The sequence below is a fragment of the Paramormyrops kingsleyae genome, chromosome 21 (assembly GCF_048594095.1).
Source record: "Paramormyrops kingsleyae isolate MSU_618 chromosome 21, PKINGS_0.4, whole genome shotgun sequence".
Lineage (NCBI taxonomy): Eukaryota > Metazoa > Chordata > Actinopteri > Osteoglossiformes > Mormyridae > Paramormyrops > Paramormyrops kingsleyae.
In genome coordinates this window covers 16490122-16511251 of record NC_132817.1, presented here as the reverse complement: position 1 = coordinate 16511251, position 21130 = coordinate 16490122, and the positions used below count along the sequence as shown (strand labels likewise).

At 42.5% G+C, this 21130-nt stretch overlaps 1 protein-coding gene across 1 annotated transcript; it reads right to left on the bottom strand.

The window, feature by feature from the left end:
• LOC111836556 (UDP-GlcNAc:betaGal beta-1,3-N-acetylglucosaminyltransferase 7-like) lies at positions 1-2912 on the bottom strand. The gene is made up of 2 exons (XM_023797932.2): positions 2845-2912; positions 1-2198 (listed from the first exon to the last, which is right to left on the bottom strand). Exon 2 carries the CDS (start codon positions 2177-2179, stop codon positions 974-976), a length of 1206 nt encoding a protein of 401 aa, XP_023653700.2. The 5' UTR covers positions 2180-2198; positions 2845-2912; the 3' UTR covers positions 1-973.
• Positions 2913-21130: the final 18218 nt, after the last annotated feature.

The following is a 21130-nucleotide window of genomic DNA, read 5'->3' as shown; positions in this document are numbered from 1 at the left end:
AATGAAATAAAATAAAAACAAAATTGTATTAAAGCAATCTGGGAGAAAACAAGGCCACAAGAAGGTAGGGTTGACTTTCTGAATGAAAAAAGCTCATAGAGATAGAGATATGGTTGGATTCTTCCACAAGACAGTTTGACTGATCTTTAGAACATCACGGAACATCATTTTCCCATGTGGGTCATCTTTTACCCCTTTACATATCACACCTCCTGAAAGGATCCCAGCTTTATTCTCAGAACAATTCCTTCTTACTCTGTATCCTATCAGAAATCAAATGCCCTATTTCCCAAACACGCCTGTTCGTCCACCCTTGAAATAGGACCCTACAGTTTTCTAGCTTGCCTTTTTAGCTGACAACGTCAAGCAGTGCAACTGTGTTTCTGAGTTCTGTAGCATTCCGTAGTAATTCTTCGGACCGGCATAAAATGTTCTAATGCGAAATGGCTGTTAAAAATGACCTCACAAAGCCAGGTGTCTAAGGTACCAAGCATGATTCAGAACTGCATTCCAAACCATTTAAAATACTGGCACATTTCACATTAATATAGGAACTGACTGAACTCAAAGGACAAATGCATTAGGTCACCAATTAATCCAGCAAAACACAAAACATATAATAACATAAGCACCTCCCCCAGTTAAAAAGAAAAATAATAATAATAATTCCTTGTATGAGTCTTCATGTCTGCTCATAAACATTAGAACGTTTGACAAAACAAAAAGTATAAATTCTGGGGTAATACCAATGAGGTAGAGACACTGTATCCAACATCACCGGTAACAAAAAAATTACTAAAACACCATAACTAAAGATTCCCAACAACTCAATTAGGATCCAGCCTTAAATAAATCTGTCTTTAAATGAATTAATCAATGTCCAGCAACTTTGACTTAATCAAAGTTTGTCTTCTTCTTCTCTTCTTCACAGTGCTGCTTACCAAGTTCTATTATCTGTTCTGATAGCTGCACTTTATATAACCTGATATTTTTGGGTGCAAACCAGTTTGCTGTTGATCCGTTTCCACATCTTAACGAGGTCTGGGGGGAGCAGCTTATGGACCACGATCATGCTCTTGAAGAAGCACGGCTCTTTGTTCAGTCTGCTTTTCTTGTCCCTCACCAGGCCGAAGGTCTTGAAGGCGTGGTGCTTGACCGGCTTGATGCGTAGCCGTGCCAGGCACATGCCCAGGAAGACGTCGTCGATGGGGTAGAGCTCCACGCCTTTGGAGGCTTCAAAGAGCTTCCTGGCCAAAGATCCGTCCATTACAAAGCCACCACCACCTGCATATGGAGGATAGTGTGACTTGTTATATAGTCCTCTAGGAATATAATATTTATTAGTCTTCTTACGAATAGGCCTTGCCATGAACATAACATCTCCTGCAAAGAGGTTCTCAGTAGGGCTTTCTTTAAGGTACTCAATAATATTGGGGATGTTGACAAAGACATCATCATCTCCCTTGAAAACGTACTGGACATTCCTGCAGTATTTGGAGAACCACTTCAAGAAGTGAGTTTCCTTCAGGGTGAGGTTATAGAAGCTGTCCAGGAAGTCCCATTGCAATATGTCTTTGAAGATGTGATCCTCATACTCCAGCAGTTTCTGATGGTTGACCATCTCCTCCTCCTTGGATGCAGCACCCAAGAGGAACACAGTCTTGACCTTCTTGCCATCGATCTCCTGTTCTTTACCCCACGTCTTCCGGATCAGTTCCCTACGGTCATGCTGGGTGATGATGGATTTGATAACGATGAGCAGATGGATGTCCTCCTCGCATTTCTCAGGGTGGTTAATGATCATTGGGAAAACCCTGCAGTGTCTGTAGAGCACATAATGCTGGAATTTGGGTTCCAGAGCTTGAAACCATTTGGTGTTAATAACGCTGCGATTTGCTAAGCATTTTGAGGCGGTGATGTCCCACGCTCTGAGGACTTCCTTCACATTTTTGCCTGCGGAGTCCACATCCGAGTCCTTCCCATCAGTGCCCAAGAGATGCTCAATCTTTGATAGCAGTCCCCGCTTTAGGCTTTGCTTTCTGGAGCCATGTTTCTGTAATTCTCTACCCTTAACTTGAAAAATGTCTTGAAAGTCATCTATGCTGAAGTCAGACATCTGGACTACAGTCAGCATAATCACAGCCAGGAATACCAAAGCAATCCTCGTGGGTAACTTCATTTTCCTCCAACAGAGCAGGCTACAGACAAACAGAGCATGATGCAAAATATATCGGGCTTAATTTGGTTATTGCTGTGCAACAAAATTTCATCATTTAAACAGGAATTTGGTTAATATTACAAAACAATTATGCAGAGTGGTTGGACTGGAAAAGGTAAGGGTAACATTACGGTACAGAAGATCCAACCATGATTTTTTTATGTGAAGACTTCCGGTAAGTAAAATACCGTATTACAGTAATTGATACAAGAATCCATATAAATTTGTGTTTTATCGGAAATGATTAAATGCAGGTATTGTCTGGCAATAAAAATGCACGGAAGTTCTTTATAAAATCACGTTATAGGATCTATCGCGCACGGAAAAAACAAAAGAACGTCAAATTCTTCAAGGACTAAGATTAATTTACCCTTCTGTGCTTGACAAACTAGGCAATAAGGTCTGACAATCTTAAATCGTTCAAGATGTTCAGCGTGAAACTACTTTCATAAAGAAAAGTCGCAGTACAATTTATATGCATTGACTCAGATTTCTTTATTATTCAAATAAATCTACGTTACATATGTAATATATGAAAGAACAACGATTACGCTTCAACCAGACGGTAAGCGCGATTGAGACTGCTTTTTATTACTGACACTGTAATAAACCACACAGGTACTTACATTTCAATTGACACAGGAAACAAGGTTTATCGATCTGTAGTATAAGTAACGTGTCCGCTGTCTTTACCAGTTATAGGAGTTTACCTAGAACATACCGGGAGGGCTGCGAGCTCTCGTTCAGACAGCACCTCCCATAGGCGTACTGTATTAATATTTATGATCAACTACATTCTTATTATACAGGATTAGGCCGCCTTTCCTTAATTTAAACACAACTTATTAATAGATCATTTGACCTCTTCACACCTCTGTCTCGTGGTCCGAATTGAATTATAAAAGAATTGAGTTATAGAAGAAGTTATACATGAGTTGCATGCATGTGATTGTCCGATTACTAAACAAACAGTCTCGTCTCGCTGGCAGATGGACGATTCAAGTCCTGAAGCGCTTTTGTGAGCAAGGACATCCGTCCAGTCCATCTGTCGAAGATGCCACTGAACAGCAGTTACTGAGAAAAGCAACTTATTTCTCCTTATTCTTAGCTCTGCTTAGCACTGTGGACTGCTATTCTTGAAAGTTTAGTTTTGTATAATAGTAATAATAATAATAGTATAGAATAGCCACCCATGATGAACAATGTAACAGGATTGATAGGAATGAATGATTCAGAAAAATCATCTGGCGAGCTCAGCGTGCGATCTCGTGTTCAAAATGTGCTCCATCTGGTGGAACGAGAAACGCAAGCAAGCATTTGACCGATGTAAAACAAAAAGGTATTGTCGGATTAAATAGCAGAATTTTGAATTAAATGCAAGATGATCCTTGGTGTTACCTAATACTGGGGGAGTTTGAGAAATGACGCACTTTGACTCATGTTGAACTGGAGTACCTAAACAAATAACAGACTGTGAAAATAAACTTCAAGTGTTAAGTCCTAAATTTGTTAGGAACTTCAAAAGATTACGTTTCTTCCAAGAAATGGTCAATTTAAAATTAAGATAATCTGATGCGCTAGGCCTGCTGTCTCCTTTGTGTGAACCAGCGCTCAGTAATTACAATTTTCCAAAATGTTACTGTCCACGAGGTGGCAGTGCATACCTGCTATACAGTAAGTGTACAGATACCGGGTGTGTGTACAAACCGTTTGATGTAAATGTCAGTGAATAGAAATTAAGAAGTTCCTAGATACTGATGAGATTTAGACTCATATTTATATACTAAGTGTTGGGAAAAAGCCACAAGTAGAATTTTTAAAACAGATCTTCCGATATTTAAAGTTCATACTTCATAAAGCAGAATTAAAACATCGCAGTCATGCATTCCTAAACAGCAACCTTCGAAAGCAGAAAGACAGAAATAAAAGAAATACGCCATATATGGATGGGTCATAAACACGTTCTGTCGTGGTTGCACATTTCCTATTATCTGGATTAAAGTTTGCTTATCGCGGAATCCAGCATGGTCAGTGAGGTGCGTGAGGCGCAGTCACGTGGCAGCTGGACCCTCCTCGGTCACCGGTGTCTTGATCTCAGAGTAATTTCTGCCCCAATTTCAGGGATAGACTGGGACTCTCTTTCAACTAGCCAACCCCAATTGGGGGGTTGGGATGAGAAGTATGTTTTGTCTGAACAAACCCTGCACAATAAAGCTCTGTATTTAAAGCTGTCTTGTCACCAGACCAACAAAAACAAATTGATTTACAATTGAGAAATCAACTGAAAATCCATTCTAGCTTCTGAAAAAAAAAAATTCAATGACAAATGGACCTACACTGTTATGGACTGAGCAATACAATATAAGCTTTCTTTCTTCCTGTAGGATCAGTCTTATAAATCTCTCAGTTACATAAATAACAGCAGTTACTTTAAGTAATACTATATATTTTAACATCACATATGTAGGCCTACATAAAATTACTCGGCTTACTGCTAATTACCGCCCATAATAATGAGTAAATCTTTACAATATACAAAAGATTTGAATATATTACAATATTACTAGGTTTCTCCATATGTTGCAACACGCTCATAAAACGTAAATGACAGCTAAATCATGACAGGTACATTCTGACAGCTAATTGTAGCAAAGTTCCAAATTCTGAATGTCACCGATGTTACAATGTCCCTGCTGCATCACCCACCCAGTCTGGCTTTATTCAATATTCGGAATGGATCCCTTATTTCAGAGCAGCTCACATTACCCTCTTCCAGAAGTTTTTTTTCCTTGCCCTCTCAACACCACTTATCTCGTTCCACATTTTGGTGCTGCTGTCCATCTTTTCAAATGTATCATGATGACAGACTAGCTACTAGATGAGCTAATAGATGTTCTATACTGTATAATTAACCACAATGTTAAGGTGTATCTGTATCACTTGGGGTGGGGCTGCTCATTTACCCCTGAATAACTGAAAATGCTTATTTATGACCATGGACCACAGAACCAGAGGGTGCCCAGGTAACTTGTAAAACCGTGTAAAATATTTTTGGTTCCCTTGGTGAGATAAAACACGAGAGGCTGCCGTAAGCACGACTGGCATCCTCCAAACCAGCATTGTATGCATGTTTTATGCATTTTTCAGTTACTAAACGTTTTGTGTGTCGTCTGCAGCTTTCGTAAAACGGCACCAAAAAAAAATGTCCATGTAATTTGTAATGCCGACATCACGATATATGTGGAAACCATGGTGGAGAATGTCATGATGCAGAAGGTCATGTGTTTTTCTTTTTAGAGAAACGGTTATACGATTTTCAAAAGCAAACAGACAAGCGGATATGACTGTTACCCCCCCCCCCCCATTGTTTGCATGCATTTCATGGTCCATGATTATGACTATTGCTGTGGTGTAGTGCATGTATGCATCTATGCTATCTGCATGTGCACATCTCTTGTCATGCCCCTTGGTACAGCAAGGCCCACAGTATTCAGCCTGAAATGTCACTGCTCCACCTGGAATTCTCCCTACGCTCCCGATAACCACTCTGGCATTGTTGTCCCCTAATAACAGTGATACGGTAGGAGCCTCCTGTAATAGACATGTACAGAAGATGACCCTGCATTCGTTTTCACACAAAGAAATGACCGAACTGCTGTTCTTGGGTTAATTAGCCACAACCAATTTCTCTCAGGAAAACGTGAAGGAGCATCTCACACAGCAGAAGTTAGTTCAACAGCGATAACGTTTCTATTTTTATAACGCCAGTATCGCTTGTCTATTGTATGTCACATGTTTCCCATCCTGTGAATTGATCAACCGTAAGTTATAATATGGATCACATGCCATTTCAGCCCTGGAAATTAAAAGTCCACGTCACAATGAACCTGAGGTCCATCCCTGGAAGCACAGGGCACTGGGCCACCATGGTCCAGTCCATCATTGTGCACACAGAACCGATGGCTGAGTCAGAGACACCAGTTCCTCATGTCACATATTTTTGGACTGCAACAGGATAATGAGGTCCCTTCACCATACCCTGGAGCAGAGGTGGATATTTCAGATCCAGAAAGTACAAATCCAGACCAAGATTTTGTTGTCACTCTGTGACTGAGACACTTTATACTCACTGGTTGGTTGGAACAAAATCTTGGCCTGGATTGGTATTATCTGCACCTGAACTTTCAACCTCTGCACTAAAGATCATTAAAATGCAATACAATTTGTTCTCCACACTGTTCACAGTGTTTTGGCCTGACTTGGGTCTCCTTTTGGGATCCTGGGCTGCTTGTAGCTGCTGGGCCCATAATGCATTTCATGCCCGGAGGGTCTTGCTGCAGGAAGTGACACTGTGAGGTCCACAGGAAGGTTTCAAAGGGGCAGACAGGAGCCCTCATCATTCCAAAGAAAGCCGGTTTGTTTGAAGCCAGTTCCCTGTTGTGCCGGTGGTTTTTTCCAGCCTGGTTTCCTGTTTTGACTCCATGTTGGCGCAGCAGGGAGTGCAGCTCAAGAAGACACTGACGAGCCATGGCTATGTGTGACCAAATGCAGACACACCATAAGCAAGGTCACATGCCATTGTTTGTTAACTGATGTGCTGATACAATGAGTTCCGATATCTGATTAATTTTCCTGGGGATGCTGGGAATCCTTTCAGGGATTTTAGAACTTTGTCTGAACAGCTAAACAAACAAACAAACAGTCACAACATGTACGATGAATGACACATGGGCTGGCGTTTGGTGAAACAAAGGGGGTTTTATCGGAATTAAACCAACAAGGACTGGAAATGAACAAGATCATAAGGGATCAAAATGAGAGAGTTAGACCAGGGGCAGGCTAACAGGCCTAACTCGACTGGGGAACACAGGACTGGGAAGCATGGATATACGGAAAAAATGAGGGAGCTACTGAGAAGCAGCTGGCAGTAATTAACACAAGAGTTAGGAACAAGAAGTAAGACAAATGAGCAACAGGCGTGGCTTGTTAGGGTCACGCCTGGGAGGAGACGGGATGGTTAGGCAGACATGGCAGGCAGGACGTGACACAAACTAATAACAACACTGACAAAAATGTAGATATGGAAAGTGTGCAAAGGATATGCGGTTAGAAAATAGACATCAGAGAGACTGGCAGAATAGTTAGCTGAGGTCACAGAAGTCACTGTCTGAGGTCACAGAAGTCACTGACTGAGGTCACAGAAGTCACTGTCTGAGGTGAACGCTTCTCCCGTAGTGCACATGCTGGCACTCTTTTTCTAAACCATGGGCTTGTTTATTTACCAATTTGTCCCCTGGGGGTGGGCAAGGTCACATTGACCTTCGTGAATCTCTGGGCCCATGCACTGAGATTCAGACTCAGGCCGGACCAAAATAAGAAGCCACGTGTTTCCTAAACAGTCTGACAGGAACTTAGAAGCCTCGGGAAGGAAAGTTTAGGGATGCATTGTGCTGTATTTTTATTAAGCTGGAGCAGAATGACAGAGGCTCTCCACCACTTCTGTGAGCTTTTTGCCTGCATTGGCTTTGAGCTTAGTTATCAAAATATTTCTCAGTGAATTCCCCCACATATATATAGTCCTGTGTCCAATGGTTGTATAGTATAGTATAGTATAGTATAGTATAGTATAGTGTAGTATAGTATTGTATAGTATAGTATGGCATAGTATATTATAATTATCATCTGTATATTACACAATAGTTATTTAGTGTCCTGTGCTGTCTAATTTAATATAGTCCATCCGCCCCTCCATCCATCCATTCATTTTCCACCCCTTTTGGTCCTATGCAGGTTCTCAGGGGTCCACAGCCTATTCCAGAGGCTATGGGCACAAGGCAGGAATAACCGAGGATGGGGTGCTAACCTTTTTCAGAGTACAATATAATATCATATCATATGGTATGGTATGGTATGGTATGATATAGTTACTTAATGTTATTTATGTTACTTATGTCATTATGGAGGCAGCTGCTTAATTTATTTGTACTTATGTAGCCCAGTTGAGAGTGTGTCTGTATTCCTGGGCATTCTGCACCATCAGACAGTCCCTCCTTCCCACAGTCGCGGTGTCTCTCTGGGTAAGAGCATCTCGTAAGTGAGTAAAATGTCAGATGTAAACACAGATGAACAGCAGAACATTCCTTATAACATCAACACAGGACTGCTTAAGTCTGTCAGATATAAATCTCTCCACCACACCATTTCTCTCCTCCGGATGGATTTGCTTTTCATTCCCATTGTAGGTAATAATTAGGAATGCTTTGTATATGTTACTTATGCAGCATTTATATATTAAATTGTGATGTTGTCACTCAGGTGCAGGATTGACATTGTGTGACATAGGGAATCTGTTGTAGCACTGTCTGCATTTAATGAATAATGGAAGAACGAAAGCTTTGAAGCTCACAGTGGGAAGGAGTGACGATCCAAATGCAACTTTTAAATAAACCGAAGGGGACTTTATTATTGGATAACACTTACAATGCAATGAACAAAAGGAGCAATGAGGGGTCAAAACAAGAGGCAGGGAGGCTCAATCACGAGGGGAAAGGACTGACTTAACACACAAGATAAGGTACAGTGAACAGTAGCAGAAAACACAAACACAGACGCTGACAATCCAAGAGCAGCAACCAACAGGCAGCATTTACACTAACACTATATACACCAGGTGATGTGGGTATAACAAGGGACAGGTGTGAACAGTGAACCAATTAACCACACATTAGACTGGAAATGGGGATGGAGATGGGATGGTCCATGACATTTACTGGCCAAATGGGGACATGAGAGACAAAGTAGGGACAGATCCTGACAATGATGTTCCTTAGACGTACCTATTTATTACTCAATGAACGGTAATGACAACAGAAAGCCTCTCTGGTAGATGTGTCTACCTAATATCCAGCTATTGTTACAGTTATCAAGATTAACTTCACTTAATGAATCATTTATTATGTTCATAATCAACATCAGATGGACTTTTTATTATATAATTCCAAGCAGAGAACGACCAGATGTAGACAGTATTACTTTCAGACACTTCAATGGTTTTCTGTAATTGCACACATGTGAGGATAGGGCAGGATAAGATCAATCGTTTCAGCAGCAATATTTTCACTTTAATTGGCCAAAATTGAATTTAGACCATCGATATTTAAACCATGGTGAAACTACTTCCTAGTCAGGTTCCTCAGAAGCCCCTTACTTTTTACAATAAAAAAGACAAAGGGTACATATAAATTTTTTTTCCAGCATTACAATGCATGAGGATTTAAAACTTTCAGTGTCTTTTGTAAGCATGTTTGGAGGTGCATCGCAAATGAAGCAGAGGCTTTAAAGAAGTGCGATTGTGCCTTGACATCACTTCTTAAATCCCCTGAGAGAAAGGGAGTCTTTGCATGTAATGTACAGGGACCACACTAAATAGTATTTGTATATATGTTTAAATTGTGATGTGCACACAATTTTTTGAGGAGCAGGAACAGGGGGGTGTGGCCAAGCGTTACATTTTCTTTACAGTCAGGGAATTTTCATGCATAGGGGGCCCCTGATAGATCTTGCCTGATCGTTGGGTATCGAGAAGGGGCTACTCGAAGCATCACAAAGGGACGCTTTTGATTGTTTGGGTAAAAGCACCAGGAGCTCAGGTGGAGCCAGCCCCCCCCCCCCCCCCCCACCCCACCTCTGCACGTGTCTGTGTATAAAAGTGTTCCTGTGTGAAGAAAAAAATATCCAACTTCCACTATTTCCCATTTAGTTTGGCTCTCAGTAATTCAGCAGCATCTCCTTCATTTTTGCGTTACAGGTGTTCCTCCGGCACATGTCGTAGAGGAGGTGTTCTGCCGTGGGGGGAGGATGGGCTGAGGGTGTAGCTGTGGGTGGGGGAGGGGGGGGGCGTTCATGTGATTACCCTCACGCCGCACCCCGAGAGCCTCGCTGCCCTCCATGCACGTCACGCACATGAATGGGCCGTATATTGAAAACTGTTCGCCTTCACGTCATTGCGGGGGAGGGGGGTGTCACTTGCGTGCACGATTCAGTCGAAGGCTTGATCAGCAGGAGTTGGAAAACAGTGCTTTTGTAGGAAATGCATTATTGCCACATGGTTTTAGAAAGGTGCAGGAACACAAACAGGAGTATTCAGAGCCCTCTGCAAGATTTGTGCGTTGAAAATTATGTTATATATACCAGTAAAAATGAGGAATTAAAAAAAAATATTCTCTATTGTGGAATGTGTTACAACCTGCTACAAATTGTGTAAAACTGGGAGGAGATTTACTGAGAACATAATAACATTCAAATTTCATGTGGGGAAATTCATACTTATCCTTATATTGTTTTTGTAATGATTATTAACTGTTACCTCAACAGAAACTCGGTTTCTCAGTTTACATAGCCTGAACACTGAAAGGTGCTGAATCTGATCTGTTCCTTACATTTTCACTATCCGTTACATCAAACTTATAAACTGAAATCCTAAGTTTACTACTGCCGTCTGTGAAATACACTCATACACGTCAACCTATGAACCAGCTTTGTCTTAGCTGGGTTTTACATAAAAGTACTGCTATCATTTATTGGGAAGCTTATTAAATGACAAAGAAGAATTATGTAGGCAGCTGTAAGAACATCTGTCTCACAGATAACGTATTCTTTGAACAGATCAAGAATCATTTTTGGTCCAAATCTCTTGGTGTAGTGCATGTGGCTGTCATTCAAAACATTGCAAGAAAATGTCCAGAAGAGGGAGTATTGTCCTGTTGAATGCGTTTATTTTCCACCTTTATCCTGACCAACACAATACAAAGTAGAAAATATTTGTAAACATTTCTCTTAGTAAGTGAAACTGTGTCAACATGGTTAAAGGAGAGCTCTACAGAACAACTTCCTGTTTAGACGACATCACTTCCTATTGGATTTAGTCCAGTGCAGAATCATAAGCTATATTACCAGAACTAGTAAGATAGTCTTTGTGTGGACTGTACATAAAAAATCGTAATGGATATGGAAGTAGTTGGGAGACAATGCAAGAAAGTGATATTTTCCACAGTAAAGTTAATGTGCTTTTTACGAGGACAAAGTTTACATTATATATTCTTCTGTCTTTGGATTTGACCTGCAAATCATGTCCCATCTGCTATGGGCTCAAGAATATTTATATTGCTGGGATTCTGGTGGCAAAGCCTTTATAAAACAAAGCCTCATTACTGTCTGAACCTCAAGCAATTTTAAATATTTGTTACATTCCACTGCCAGCACTTCATTTAGCTCAACAAAGGCTTTTATAAGTAGCTGATCACTTTAACTGAGTGAAGTGTTAGTGAAATGGAACAAGTAAGTGTGATGGCTGGAGATGCAGTGGTTCGGCATCTTTGAAGTGAAAGGGTTGCAGTTCATGTCAGGATGAAATATCAGCTTGTATTTGAAGTTGCATTTCAAGGGGAATGAAATACCAAGATGTAAGTAAGAGGCATGAAATCTCCCCAGCTACCTCTAGTTCCAGTTCAAAACAAATATCTTCAAGGATTCTATGGGAGACATGCTTATGCACCTCACTCTGACATCCATGAATTGATCAGTAGATACACATGTAAATTATTTTAAAACTCATCATGCAAAAATCCTGAAGCAGCGTCTCCTCAGTTCTGCTCCACAAACTTCACAGCCGATCTTTGATACATTTTGCTTCCAAAATCAAGCAAAAAAATAATTATTGGAGATATTTTTGAAACAGCCTGTAACACTACATGAATTATAGTGAACTTAATCTGGAACTTAATCGCCACACAACCTCCAGCTGGTTTTTCCTAGCGATGATCAACCCTGTAATTCTGTATGTAGGTGAGCTAGGCTTAGAGTTCAGTCGTCCATGATCTTCTACATGCTCAGTTGTTGCAAGGCATACAGTGGTCTACTACACCCAAAAGGGTGTCCTTTGTGTGGTCAATGGTTGGCAGAGGAAAGTATCCTAGGTACTTCATGAGTAATGAATGAGTATTTCATGAGTAATAACTATTTAATTTTTTTTAAAGACATTTATCAAACCTGCATGCTAGCAAGTGAAAATGCAATGCAGTTAAACTGTGTGAAGCGTAGAAATGTGGGTGGTTCTGTTGTTTGGAGAGAGCAAATGAAAGCTTTTCAATTGTATCTTACCATCTCACACCCTTGGAACACGTCATCAGGTAAACTCTCCTGCTTCGATATCCTGGGACCCAAACAGTGTGAGTTTGAAGGGCAGGATCCAGGCTTGCCAGGGATCCATTTGAATTCTGTGACCCATATTCTGAATGGCCTTAGTGGACCAATCTGTCAGACCAAAGTGCTTAGGAAGATAAGGCAGGGCCATTGACTCATACCTTTTGATTTTCAGCCTTTTCGATATCTTCAGTGGTGCATGGATAGTTTTTGAAATGTTCTGTGAAAAAAATGACACGCTAACAACTTTTCAACTTATGCATCCAAGTGGTTGAGTTCATTATTGGTGATGCAATGGAATACGACTGGTATGTTAGATATGGCAAGATGGTTATCTCCAGACCACCTCAAAAGTGTCAGAATTTTTCTGACCCGTTTCATTTTTGCGGGAAAGAATCTCAGGCGCACTGTCAGTAAATCTCATTGTCTCACTCTGAGGGCTGGAGAATTCCTGCTGAGTGCTGACAGTAGTGTGCACTTCTGTTCCAGAGAGGAAGCTTGGATTGTATAACCAGAAGTAGCAACAGAGGAACTGCAGCAAGAATTGTTCAGAACTGGCCACCTCTTTAACATACATCAACTGATGAGTAACTTCCTATTTTCGAAGAGCCAGCTGTGTGGTATCCCCAAACGGTCATTTCACATGTTGACTCACGCTGCACCTGTGTCAAAACTGCAGCAAGCCAAACCCTGTATTAATAGCAAGACAATGATGTGAAATTGCTTGATATACACGCAATTGTAATAAGTCACATACACGCAGGGCTGAATCTACTTTTTCGGGGGCCCTAGGCAAAGCTTTACTTGGAAGGACCCCCCCAACTAAGAAAATTGATCATCATTTCATTTCTTTCACAATGCAGGCAATTGTTGACCCTTGCAGGTGCCTATTCTGCTTATAACTAGAGCTTCTCAGAGCATCCATTGCCGTTTCTGTTTTGGTTCATGGGAGATTTACTTACACAAAAAATGCTCTAAGGGCAGAAGGAATAAATGATGGGAGGTAAATAATCGTATTGTAGAGGATAGGGGTCCATGCAACTAGAGGAGGCGGGACCAAGACATCTAATTGGTTGGTCCTACCTCCTCTAGTTGCTTGGACCCACCTCCTCTATAATCTGATTGGTTATCTCTCTGAACCAATCATTTTTCCTTCTGCCCTCAGAATATTTTTGTGTAAGTAAAACTCTTATGAAACTCTTATGTCCTGTTCTTCTTCGGACTGACTAGAAGCATATTTCTTTAGGTTAGAGGTAATGGCCAATGGGCAGATGGATTAAATGGTATACAAATATGGTTCAAAACTACTCAATACGTCGCCTTTCTGTCATCCTGGTATCAAAATCAAGACATTAAGAAAGAAGGACAGGATCATGCAATGTGTTGTGTTGTGAATTCAGTTTCCACTCTTCCATGGATCTTAACGTCCATCGCTGAAGGTCCGTCTGATCACTAATGGCATTGAAGCACCTGTCAGCGTTTTTATGTTTTGAATAAAAAATAAGAAACCGCACATCTGTGAAGAGGTTCTCACGGTTCTTGTCATGCATTATTACACCCGGAAAAGTTGTCTTGCTTGGTTTAGTGTGTTTGTAGTGACACTTTCATGGTCCACCTTGGCCCATGAGATGAAAGCCTCACAAATGAGTCTGGATTGCATGCATGAACACTCACCATATCGAATTCTTCTCGTAGTGTAGGTATATACTACAGTGATGGAAAAAACTATTCAGATATAAAAGGAGTTCACTTAACATGGTCTTTGAATTATGTCTGCCTGTAAATAAAAGCGCAAAAGAGTAACTAAAGTTCTATCAAGCTGATTCGATCGAAATATATTAACTGTCCTTTGCACAGCTGGGTATTGCATTGATGATTTCTGTCGTTTAAAGTGGAAAAACAGACCTAAGCATGTTTGTTTTTCGAGTGCGCTGGGACAGTTGACAAGATCAAACGGGCGCAGCACGTTCAGCTTTTCCAGTCGTGTATCTGCGAATATCACGATCGCGTTCCCGTTGTTTTCGTTTCTATGCGGGTGATGTGGTCAGACTGCGTGTTGTAATGCTGCGCTATAGGAAATCAGATTCAGCCCCGTCATTATCGGAGAGGTGTGCCGATTATGTTACTGATTATAATGGAAGGGGCTCTTAGAGGCAGCGACATGGGTCGCGGGGGTGGGGGTGGGGGGGGTGCATGCAGAGACCCTGTTAGTGGACTCAGCTGGGAGCAGATGCTTACAGCAGGATGTTGATTGCACATTGGTTAAGCTCTTATGTGTGTTTCTGCGTCACCTTGGGGAAAAAAAATAAAAAGGGGTGTAACTGGAAGATGTGAGCTGTGTTGTTCTGGTCACCACAGCAATCTGTTTCCTGCTCCCTGTATCCAAACCCGGAACCCGGTTCGGCCGGAACACATCGGCCGTAGCTGATAAAGCGTGCTGTGCCGGGGGGGGCTGTGCAGTCCAGGCCTTTGCGGGGGAAACTGGGACGCGCTAAAAGCCAAATAACCAGGTGGGCTGCAAGCGGGGGGGGGGGGGGGATTGGATGGACCGTTAATCCGGGAACACCACACCCCCACGCCCCCGCCGCCCCCCCCCCCCCCCATGCCCAGCCGTCCACCCATCCTGAAACCATGCGGTGTGTAGGCGGTCCTGCGAGCCGGCAAACAGCCATGTCAGGATGCCCCCCTCCCAACCCCCCCCAGCCATGAGCTATCGCTTGAAAAGCAGAGAACACAGGAAGCTCCTCTCTTAGAGTCCTCTCACCCCGAAGGTCACCGCGTACGGCCCAAAACAACCGGATGCCCTCCGCGCCATTGTTCTGCCTGAAGCACCGCACAGACAAAGCACGTCGTGCTGCCTGTCAGTCCTCTTCTCTCCCTCAGACCCCCCATGTTCATGGAGGAAGGTGCAGGATCAGTGTCTCCTGGCTGTCTGCATAACTATCAGTCCATACAGCCATGTCCTGTTGTGGCGTGACAAGCCATGCATGGTCTCCGTAACAATGCGACGGCTGTCTGTCCCTCACTGAGGATGAAGGGGTGTCTGTCAACATAACAAGGTTAGCATGAGGCCAATATACACCATTATTGTTCAGCTGCACAGAAATAAAACTCAGCGTAATATCCTGAACTTGTTCCCTATGGAAATGCACTCTAGGTAGCTGGAGACTAATGCTACAGAGAATGACAATTGCGTAAGAACCAATTTCACTACTTTATGGGAAATGTGTAGTGCACATTAGTGTAGATTAAGCTACATGTTTCGCCATTTAAAGAAATAAAACGAATAAATGCACCACTTCGATAATGAAAGAAGAGATAAATATGCAGTTAGATTTGCAAAAGCTAGAGAGAACTTCAATAATTTCCAGTATTTATCACTGAGTCACAATAAACTCAATATAACTGAGCGCTATAGCACAATTTATACTGGGTGCTAATTGGTACTTTAGCTGTGGTTATGCTGTTATGTTAGTTTTTATAGTCTCTGCTATCCTGTTACCCTTTCTAAATGTATTTTTAATTTGAACCACGTGGTGGCAGTAGCAACACGGAAACGCACACAAACCCACACGCTTCAGACAGGCGGCCAGTACGTTCTGCAGGCTGAAGATTCGGCGAGTAGCCACTTCCTCTTAAGTTAACTGTTTGAAGCTTACGTGGAAAATTTATAAAGAAACCCATATAAAATATAAATGTTGTGTAAGAACATCAGTTTGACAACAGAGAGTGAACCCGTGTTTAGTAATTTTAGCACTTAAAAACAGCTTGTGTTTATTAAAAATGTAAGTAATTAATCTTCCAGACATTTATCCAGTACGTGGTTGTGGATGGGACCTGAAGTCTAAGCCAGAAGCTAGACGGCACCCTGGAAGCAATGCAGTTGCAGAATTTAAGGGGGGGGGAGTTTCATAATGTCCTTGTTTAGGTTTGCCCTGCGATAGCAGGCGAAGTGAGGACACAGTGAAAGCGGAACGCAGGATGGGCTATCAGAAAGGGTTAAGAGTGCAGCCCGATGCTCGGTTTCCAAACCCCTGCAGACCTGAGGGGTGGGGGTCAGGGGCGGATGGGCAACAAAAAGTAGCCTGGGCATTTGCTGTTAAGTGGTCCCAAATTGGTATTTGCCAAAGGGGGTGGGGGTTGTCTCCTTGGAATTTCTTGTCACCAACCAAGGGGGAGGGGGGGGGTTAGGAGTCTCAGTATATTTGGTCGCCAGTTGGGAAGGACCTCTTTGCATATTTTGCTGCTAACCTGGGGGGGGGGGGTAGGGTGGCTCAGTATATTTTGCTGCTGACTGGCAGAAGGGGGGTCCAGTTGGTATATTTTGTCCGCCTTGAGGATGTCGAAGCTGGCCTCTCAATGCCTGACGTTCTTGGTGGCCAGTCTGCACCTGGTTAGGAGGGACAGGTGGCCTTGTTTCGGCTTGGTGATAGTGGGGGGGGGCAGTATTATGCTGGGGCGGCGTCATAGAGGAGATGAAGTGAATTCCCGGTGGGGGGAATTCCTCTTGCGCTTGGGTCATATAAAGTAAGTGGAGCAATGCTTAGCTGCTCAGCTCACATGGAATGTCTGCCTCTGGATCCTCTTCCGATCTCCTGCTTCTCAGTGAGCAACATGCAGAAAGCCAAAGTGTGTGCAGGTCCCACAGAACTTCTGGCTTGCACATACACAACGTGCTTATTTCACGAAGAAAGCCCCACCCCAATCCCAGAGGCGTAACTCATATTTGTGTGACTTCAGTCACACCTGCTTCTCTCGTCTGGGAGGTCTCCATAGTGCCCTCTGCAGGATTATTGTCAGCCACCTCATTTGCATTTTTTGTCCTGTGCGAATACTGAGCCTTGCTGGTCTGGTGTACCTCGCCAGTTCAGAAAGAATGCCATGCCAATAATATGCCATGCTCTTCAGCCTACCTCCATCCATGTGACTTATGACCAAGGACACCGGTTGACCTTAGTGATTTGTCGACACTACCCAAACCAGCCACCTAAAAGACATTAGAGATCAGCGGTGCATCCTGGCAGGGACAAGATGGGTGACATCGGTGGACAAAGTAAATCTGTATGATTTGCCACTTAATGCAGGAAAAAAAATCACACATTTGGCTCCTTCGCCATGATGATATGATTAATACGTCATTTCAAACATTGATTTATTCAATACACTGAATGCCCATTACATAATAACACGCGTATCACAGATTGGGAGTGACATATTTTTTGCTAGACAGATTTAACTGGATTACAGAGCTGGATTTAGCCAACTGTAGCCGTGTGTATACATGAGGATCATCAGTAGGAGCTCAGTGCCAAAGCACATTTTGACCTCAGCAAGTGGACAGAAGAGACAAACTCATCTCTGGGGCTCCAAGTTGCTGTGAAGTTTGTTTAAATCCCAGCTGACCCTAATTACACGCTGGCGCTGGTCTCCGTCATCTGCAGCAAACACAGGACAGCACTGATGTAGCAAAGATGTCACAGTCAGCAGTCAGCCATCATTCTTTTGTAATTAGTCCAGTCATATCATTCTTGAGTTTCTTTAATAATCTACAGTACCAGTCAAAAGTTTGGACACACAAAGCTGCCTACAAAGGAGAGTGATAGTATGACATCACATGACCTGGCCGCCTGACCTGAACACAGTAGAGATGGTTTTGGAGGAGTTTGACCAGAGAGTGAAGGAAAAGCAGCCAATGAGAGCTCAGCTTATGTGGGACCTCCTTCAGGACAGCTGGAAGAGCATCCCAGGAGGCCACCTCATGGAACTGGAGTAGAGGAGACTGCAGGATCAGCCGGTCCATGGAGCAACTGGGGTTAATGGTCTTGCTCAAGACCCCAATGCTGGGGTCACTCTGCCGACCATGGGATTTGAACTGGCAACCTTCTGAGTCCCAACCCACAAAGCTACCCCACAAGCAAATAATTTTTTTTTTGTTTAATACATTTTTGTTCAGTGGATAATTCCATACATGTTATTTTATAGTTCTGATGTCTTATATAATTATTCTAAAATGTAGAGAATAGTGCAAATAAACCTTTTTGTGGGTATGTGTATCCAAAGTTTTGACTGGTACTGTATATGTATGATAAGAAAAGGAGAGGATTGAATTTTTAAGAATCCTGAGATCATATATGATCTCACAGTTCTAGCTGGTATGATTTTGATAAGTTCCTCGTCTGAAGTGGATCTTCTGATGTTCACAAGGCAAAGGCACAGCAGAGACCTGATGTATGTTCCCAGGGGGCGAAAATGTTAGCACGCTCAGCTAGCATTTTCCCCACTTCCTGTCTTCAAGAGGAATGCAGCGGGGTACACTTTACTCTCAGTCAGTTTTAGCCCCCCCACCCCCAGAATTTTGAGCTTGGTTCTTATATGGACTTTTTCTCCCTCTCAGAGACATCGGTCTGAAAACCTTCAGAAAATTCTCAGTTAGGACAATATTTACTTTATCAAAGATCTCATTGAAACCTTTGTCAGTCCAGGTGGTGGCTGGTTTAGGGAGGGGGGTGGGGAAGGTTTGTACACCCACACCGCATATCGCCCCAGCTTGTACAGAGCAACAATCTTTAGCAGAAAATCCCCACTTCAGCTAGCTTCCTGTGTCCAAGTCAGGGGGCACTTTGACCTGCTCCTGTGCTGCTTTAGAGATAGAGACAGAACTATAAGTCCTGATGTGGTTGGACACAGATGGGATTAGGTATAAATATGGAGAAACACAGAGAGACCCTTAGGTCTTGATGTGATGGGACACAGACAGAATTTTAGGTTTAGATGTTATGTGCAGAAGATAGAAATGTTATGGGACACAGACAGAACCTCAGGTTTAGATGTTATGGGACACAGACAGAACCTCAGGTTTAGATGTTATGGGACACAGAGAGAACCTCAGGTTTAGATGTTATGGGACACAGACAGAACCTCAGGTTTAGATGTTATGGGACACAGACAGAACCTCAGGTTTAGATGTTATGGGACACAGACAGAACCTCAGGTTTAGATGTTATGGGCAGGATCTTTGGCATAGATATAATGAGACCTATAGTATGTATATAGAATCAGAGTATTGTGCCATCTAGTCTAAGGCTTAGTGTCACTACAATAATAGTCTATTACAACACCTGACCTGACTAAAGAATTGCCTTTTGTATGACTGTGACTGTGCACCATGCGATGGGTTGGCATCCCATTCAGGGAGTCACTTGCCCTATGCCTTGTGCTTCACGGGGGCGACACTCAACGTAAGGCTGTTCTATTTAAAAGGTTATACAAGGTGGCTGGGACTGCAAACCAAAGGTCCGTCTAGACTTTGCCTAAACAGAGGTATCATTGTCAGTAGCAGACAAACACATTTCAGCACCTACCCTATTAGCGGTACCAATCAATACAGTGATAAGGAAATGTTTGCAAAGCAGTCTCCTCCCTGCAATGGCGTGCAGTGGCTTTGCCTCTGAATAGCATACAAACCAGATGCTTGCCCAGTTCTTTCCCTGCAGTTGAACTGGCCGATGGGAAAAGACTCTAGAATTTCTTCAGGACTTGTCTAAGGTAATTATACACAGGGCAATTTTTAAAGAAACTCAAGAATGATATGACAATTTTTTTGAGCAATGTTGCCAGGCAACTGCCAACCAGTTGAGGCAAAGGGCAACTCATCTGGATGTGGATGATCGCGAAAAGTTGCCCACTGCCAATCAAAGTCTTTCAAATAGAGATGTGTTGCCCAGTATCAATAGAAAAGTGCCCTCCGAACACTGGTCAGCAACATTGCCCATATTTGTATCCTCACATTTAAACCACAACTGCCATTTGGTACATATAAACTTGCAATGCAATGTAAAATGATTTTGTTGTAGATCTGACTATTGGCAAAATGATCATGCTCCATTATTTACTGACTATTTTTGTGTTTTCATTGCCTGTCAGAATTAATAGTCTGTAATTGATTGTTAACTGAAGCCCATAAATTCAATTAACATCACTATATGTAAGAGGAATTATTTCAAAGTGTAAAAATAATTACCCCAAGCGTGACGTTGAGCACAATGCCCCAACAGGACTGCTGAGAATGCTGAGACACACAGTTTTCTTGCGTCAGTGATTGGCTGTGTAGCTTTTCAACAACAGTCGTAATCGGCTTTAAATTCATAGTTAATGGAAGCCCTAATTACGGGGTGCTGAAATATGCTGTAAGCCATGTGGTTTATTCCCGGCTGAAGGTGCATTATTTTGAATGTCGCAGCATGACCACGTCATTGTATGTGTGTGTGTGTGTGTGTGCGTGTGTGTGAGAGAGCTGAACATGGAACAAGGCAGTGAGCCAGACAGAGAGTGAAGATCATACCCTCTATGTTTACAGCAGGAAGGATGAAAGATATCCACACCAGGACAACTCCCATTCTATGCCTAGAAGAAAATTACATTGATTTTATCAGCATACTTCTCTAATTGAAGAAATCTACAAAGCTGCTGTTGTTTAAAATCTCTCAATCATTTGCTGTTCCAAAGTTTTACCATTTCTTCAAGCCCTGCTGAAAAAAAATGAATGACCAAGCTGGTAGACCAATGGACAATAACTGACCAGCTTAAGGTATGTTTTCATATGACAGTTTGATGGTTTAACTGGCCATCCCAGCATATGATGGTCATTCTAGTTGGTTTGATAGGCTGGCCACACCAGTATAACCAACTGGTGACCCACCCAGCTAAACCAGA

Excerpts from the sequence above, each read along its gene's own strand:
- LOC111836556 (XM_023797932.2), bottom strand. The coding sequence starts at position 2,179 with ATGAAGTTACCCACGAGGATTGCTTTGGTATTCCTGGCTGTGATTATG.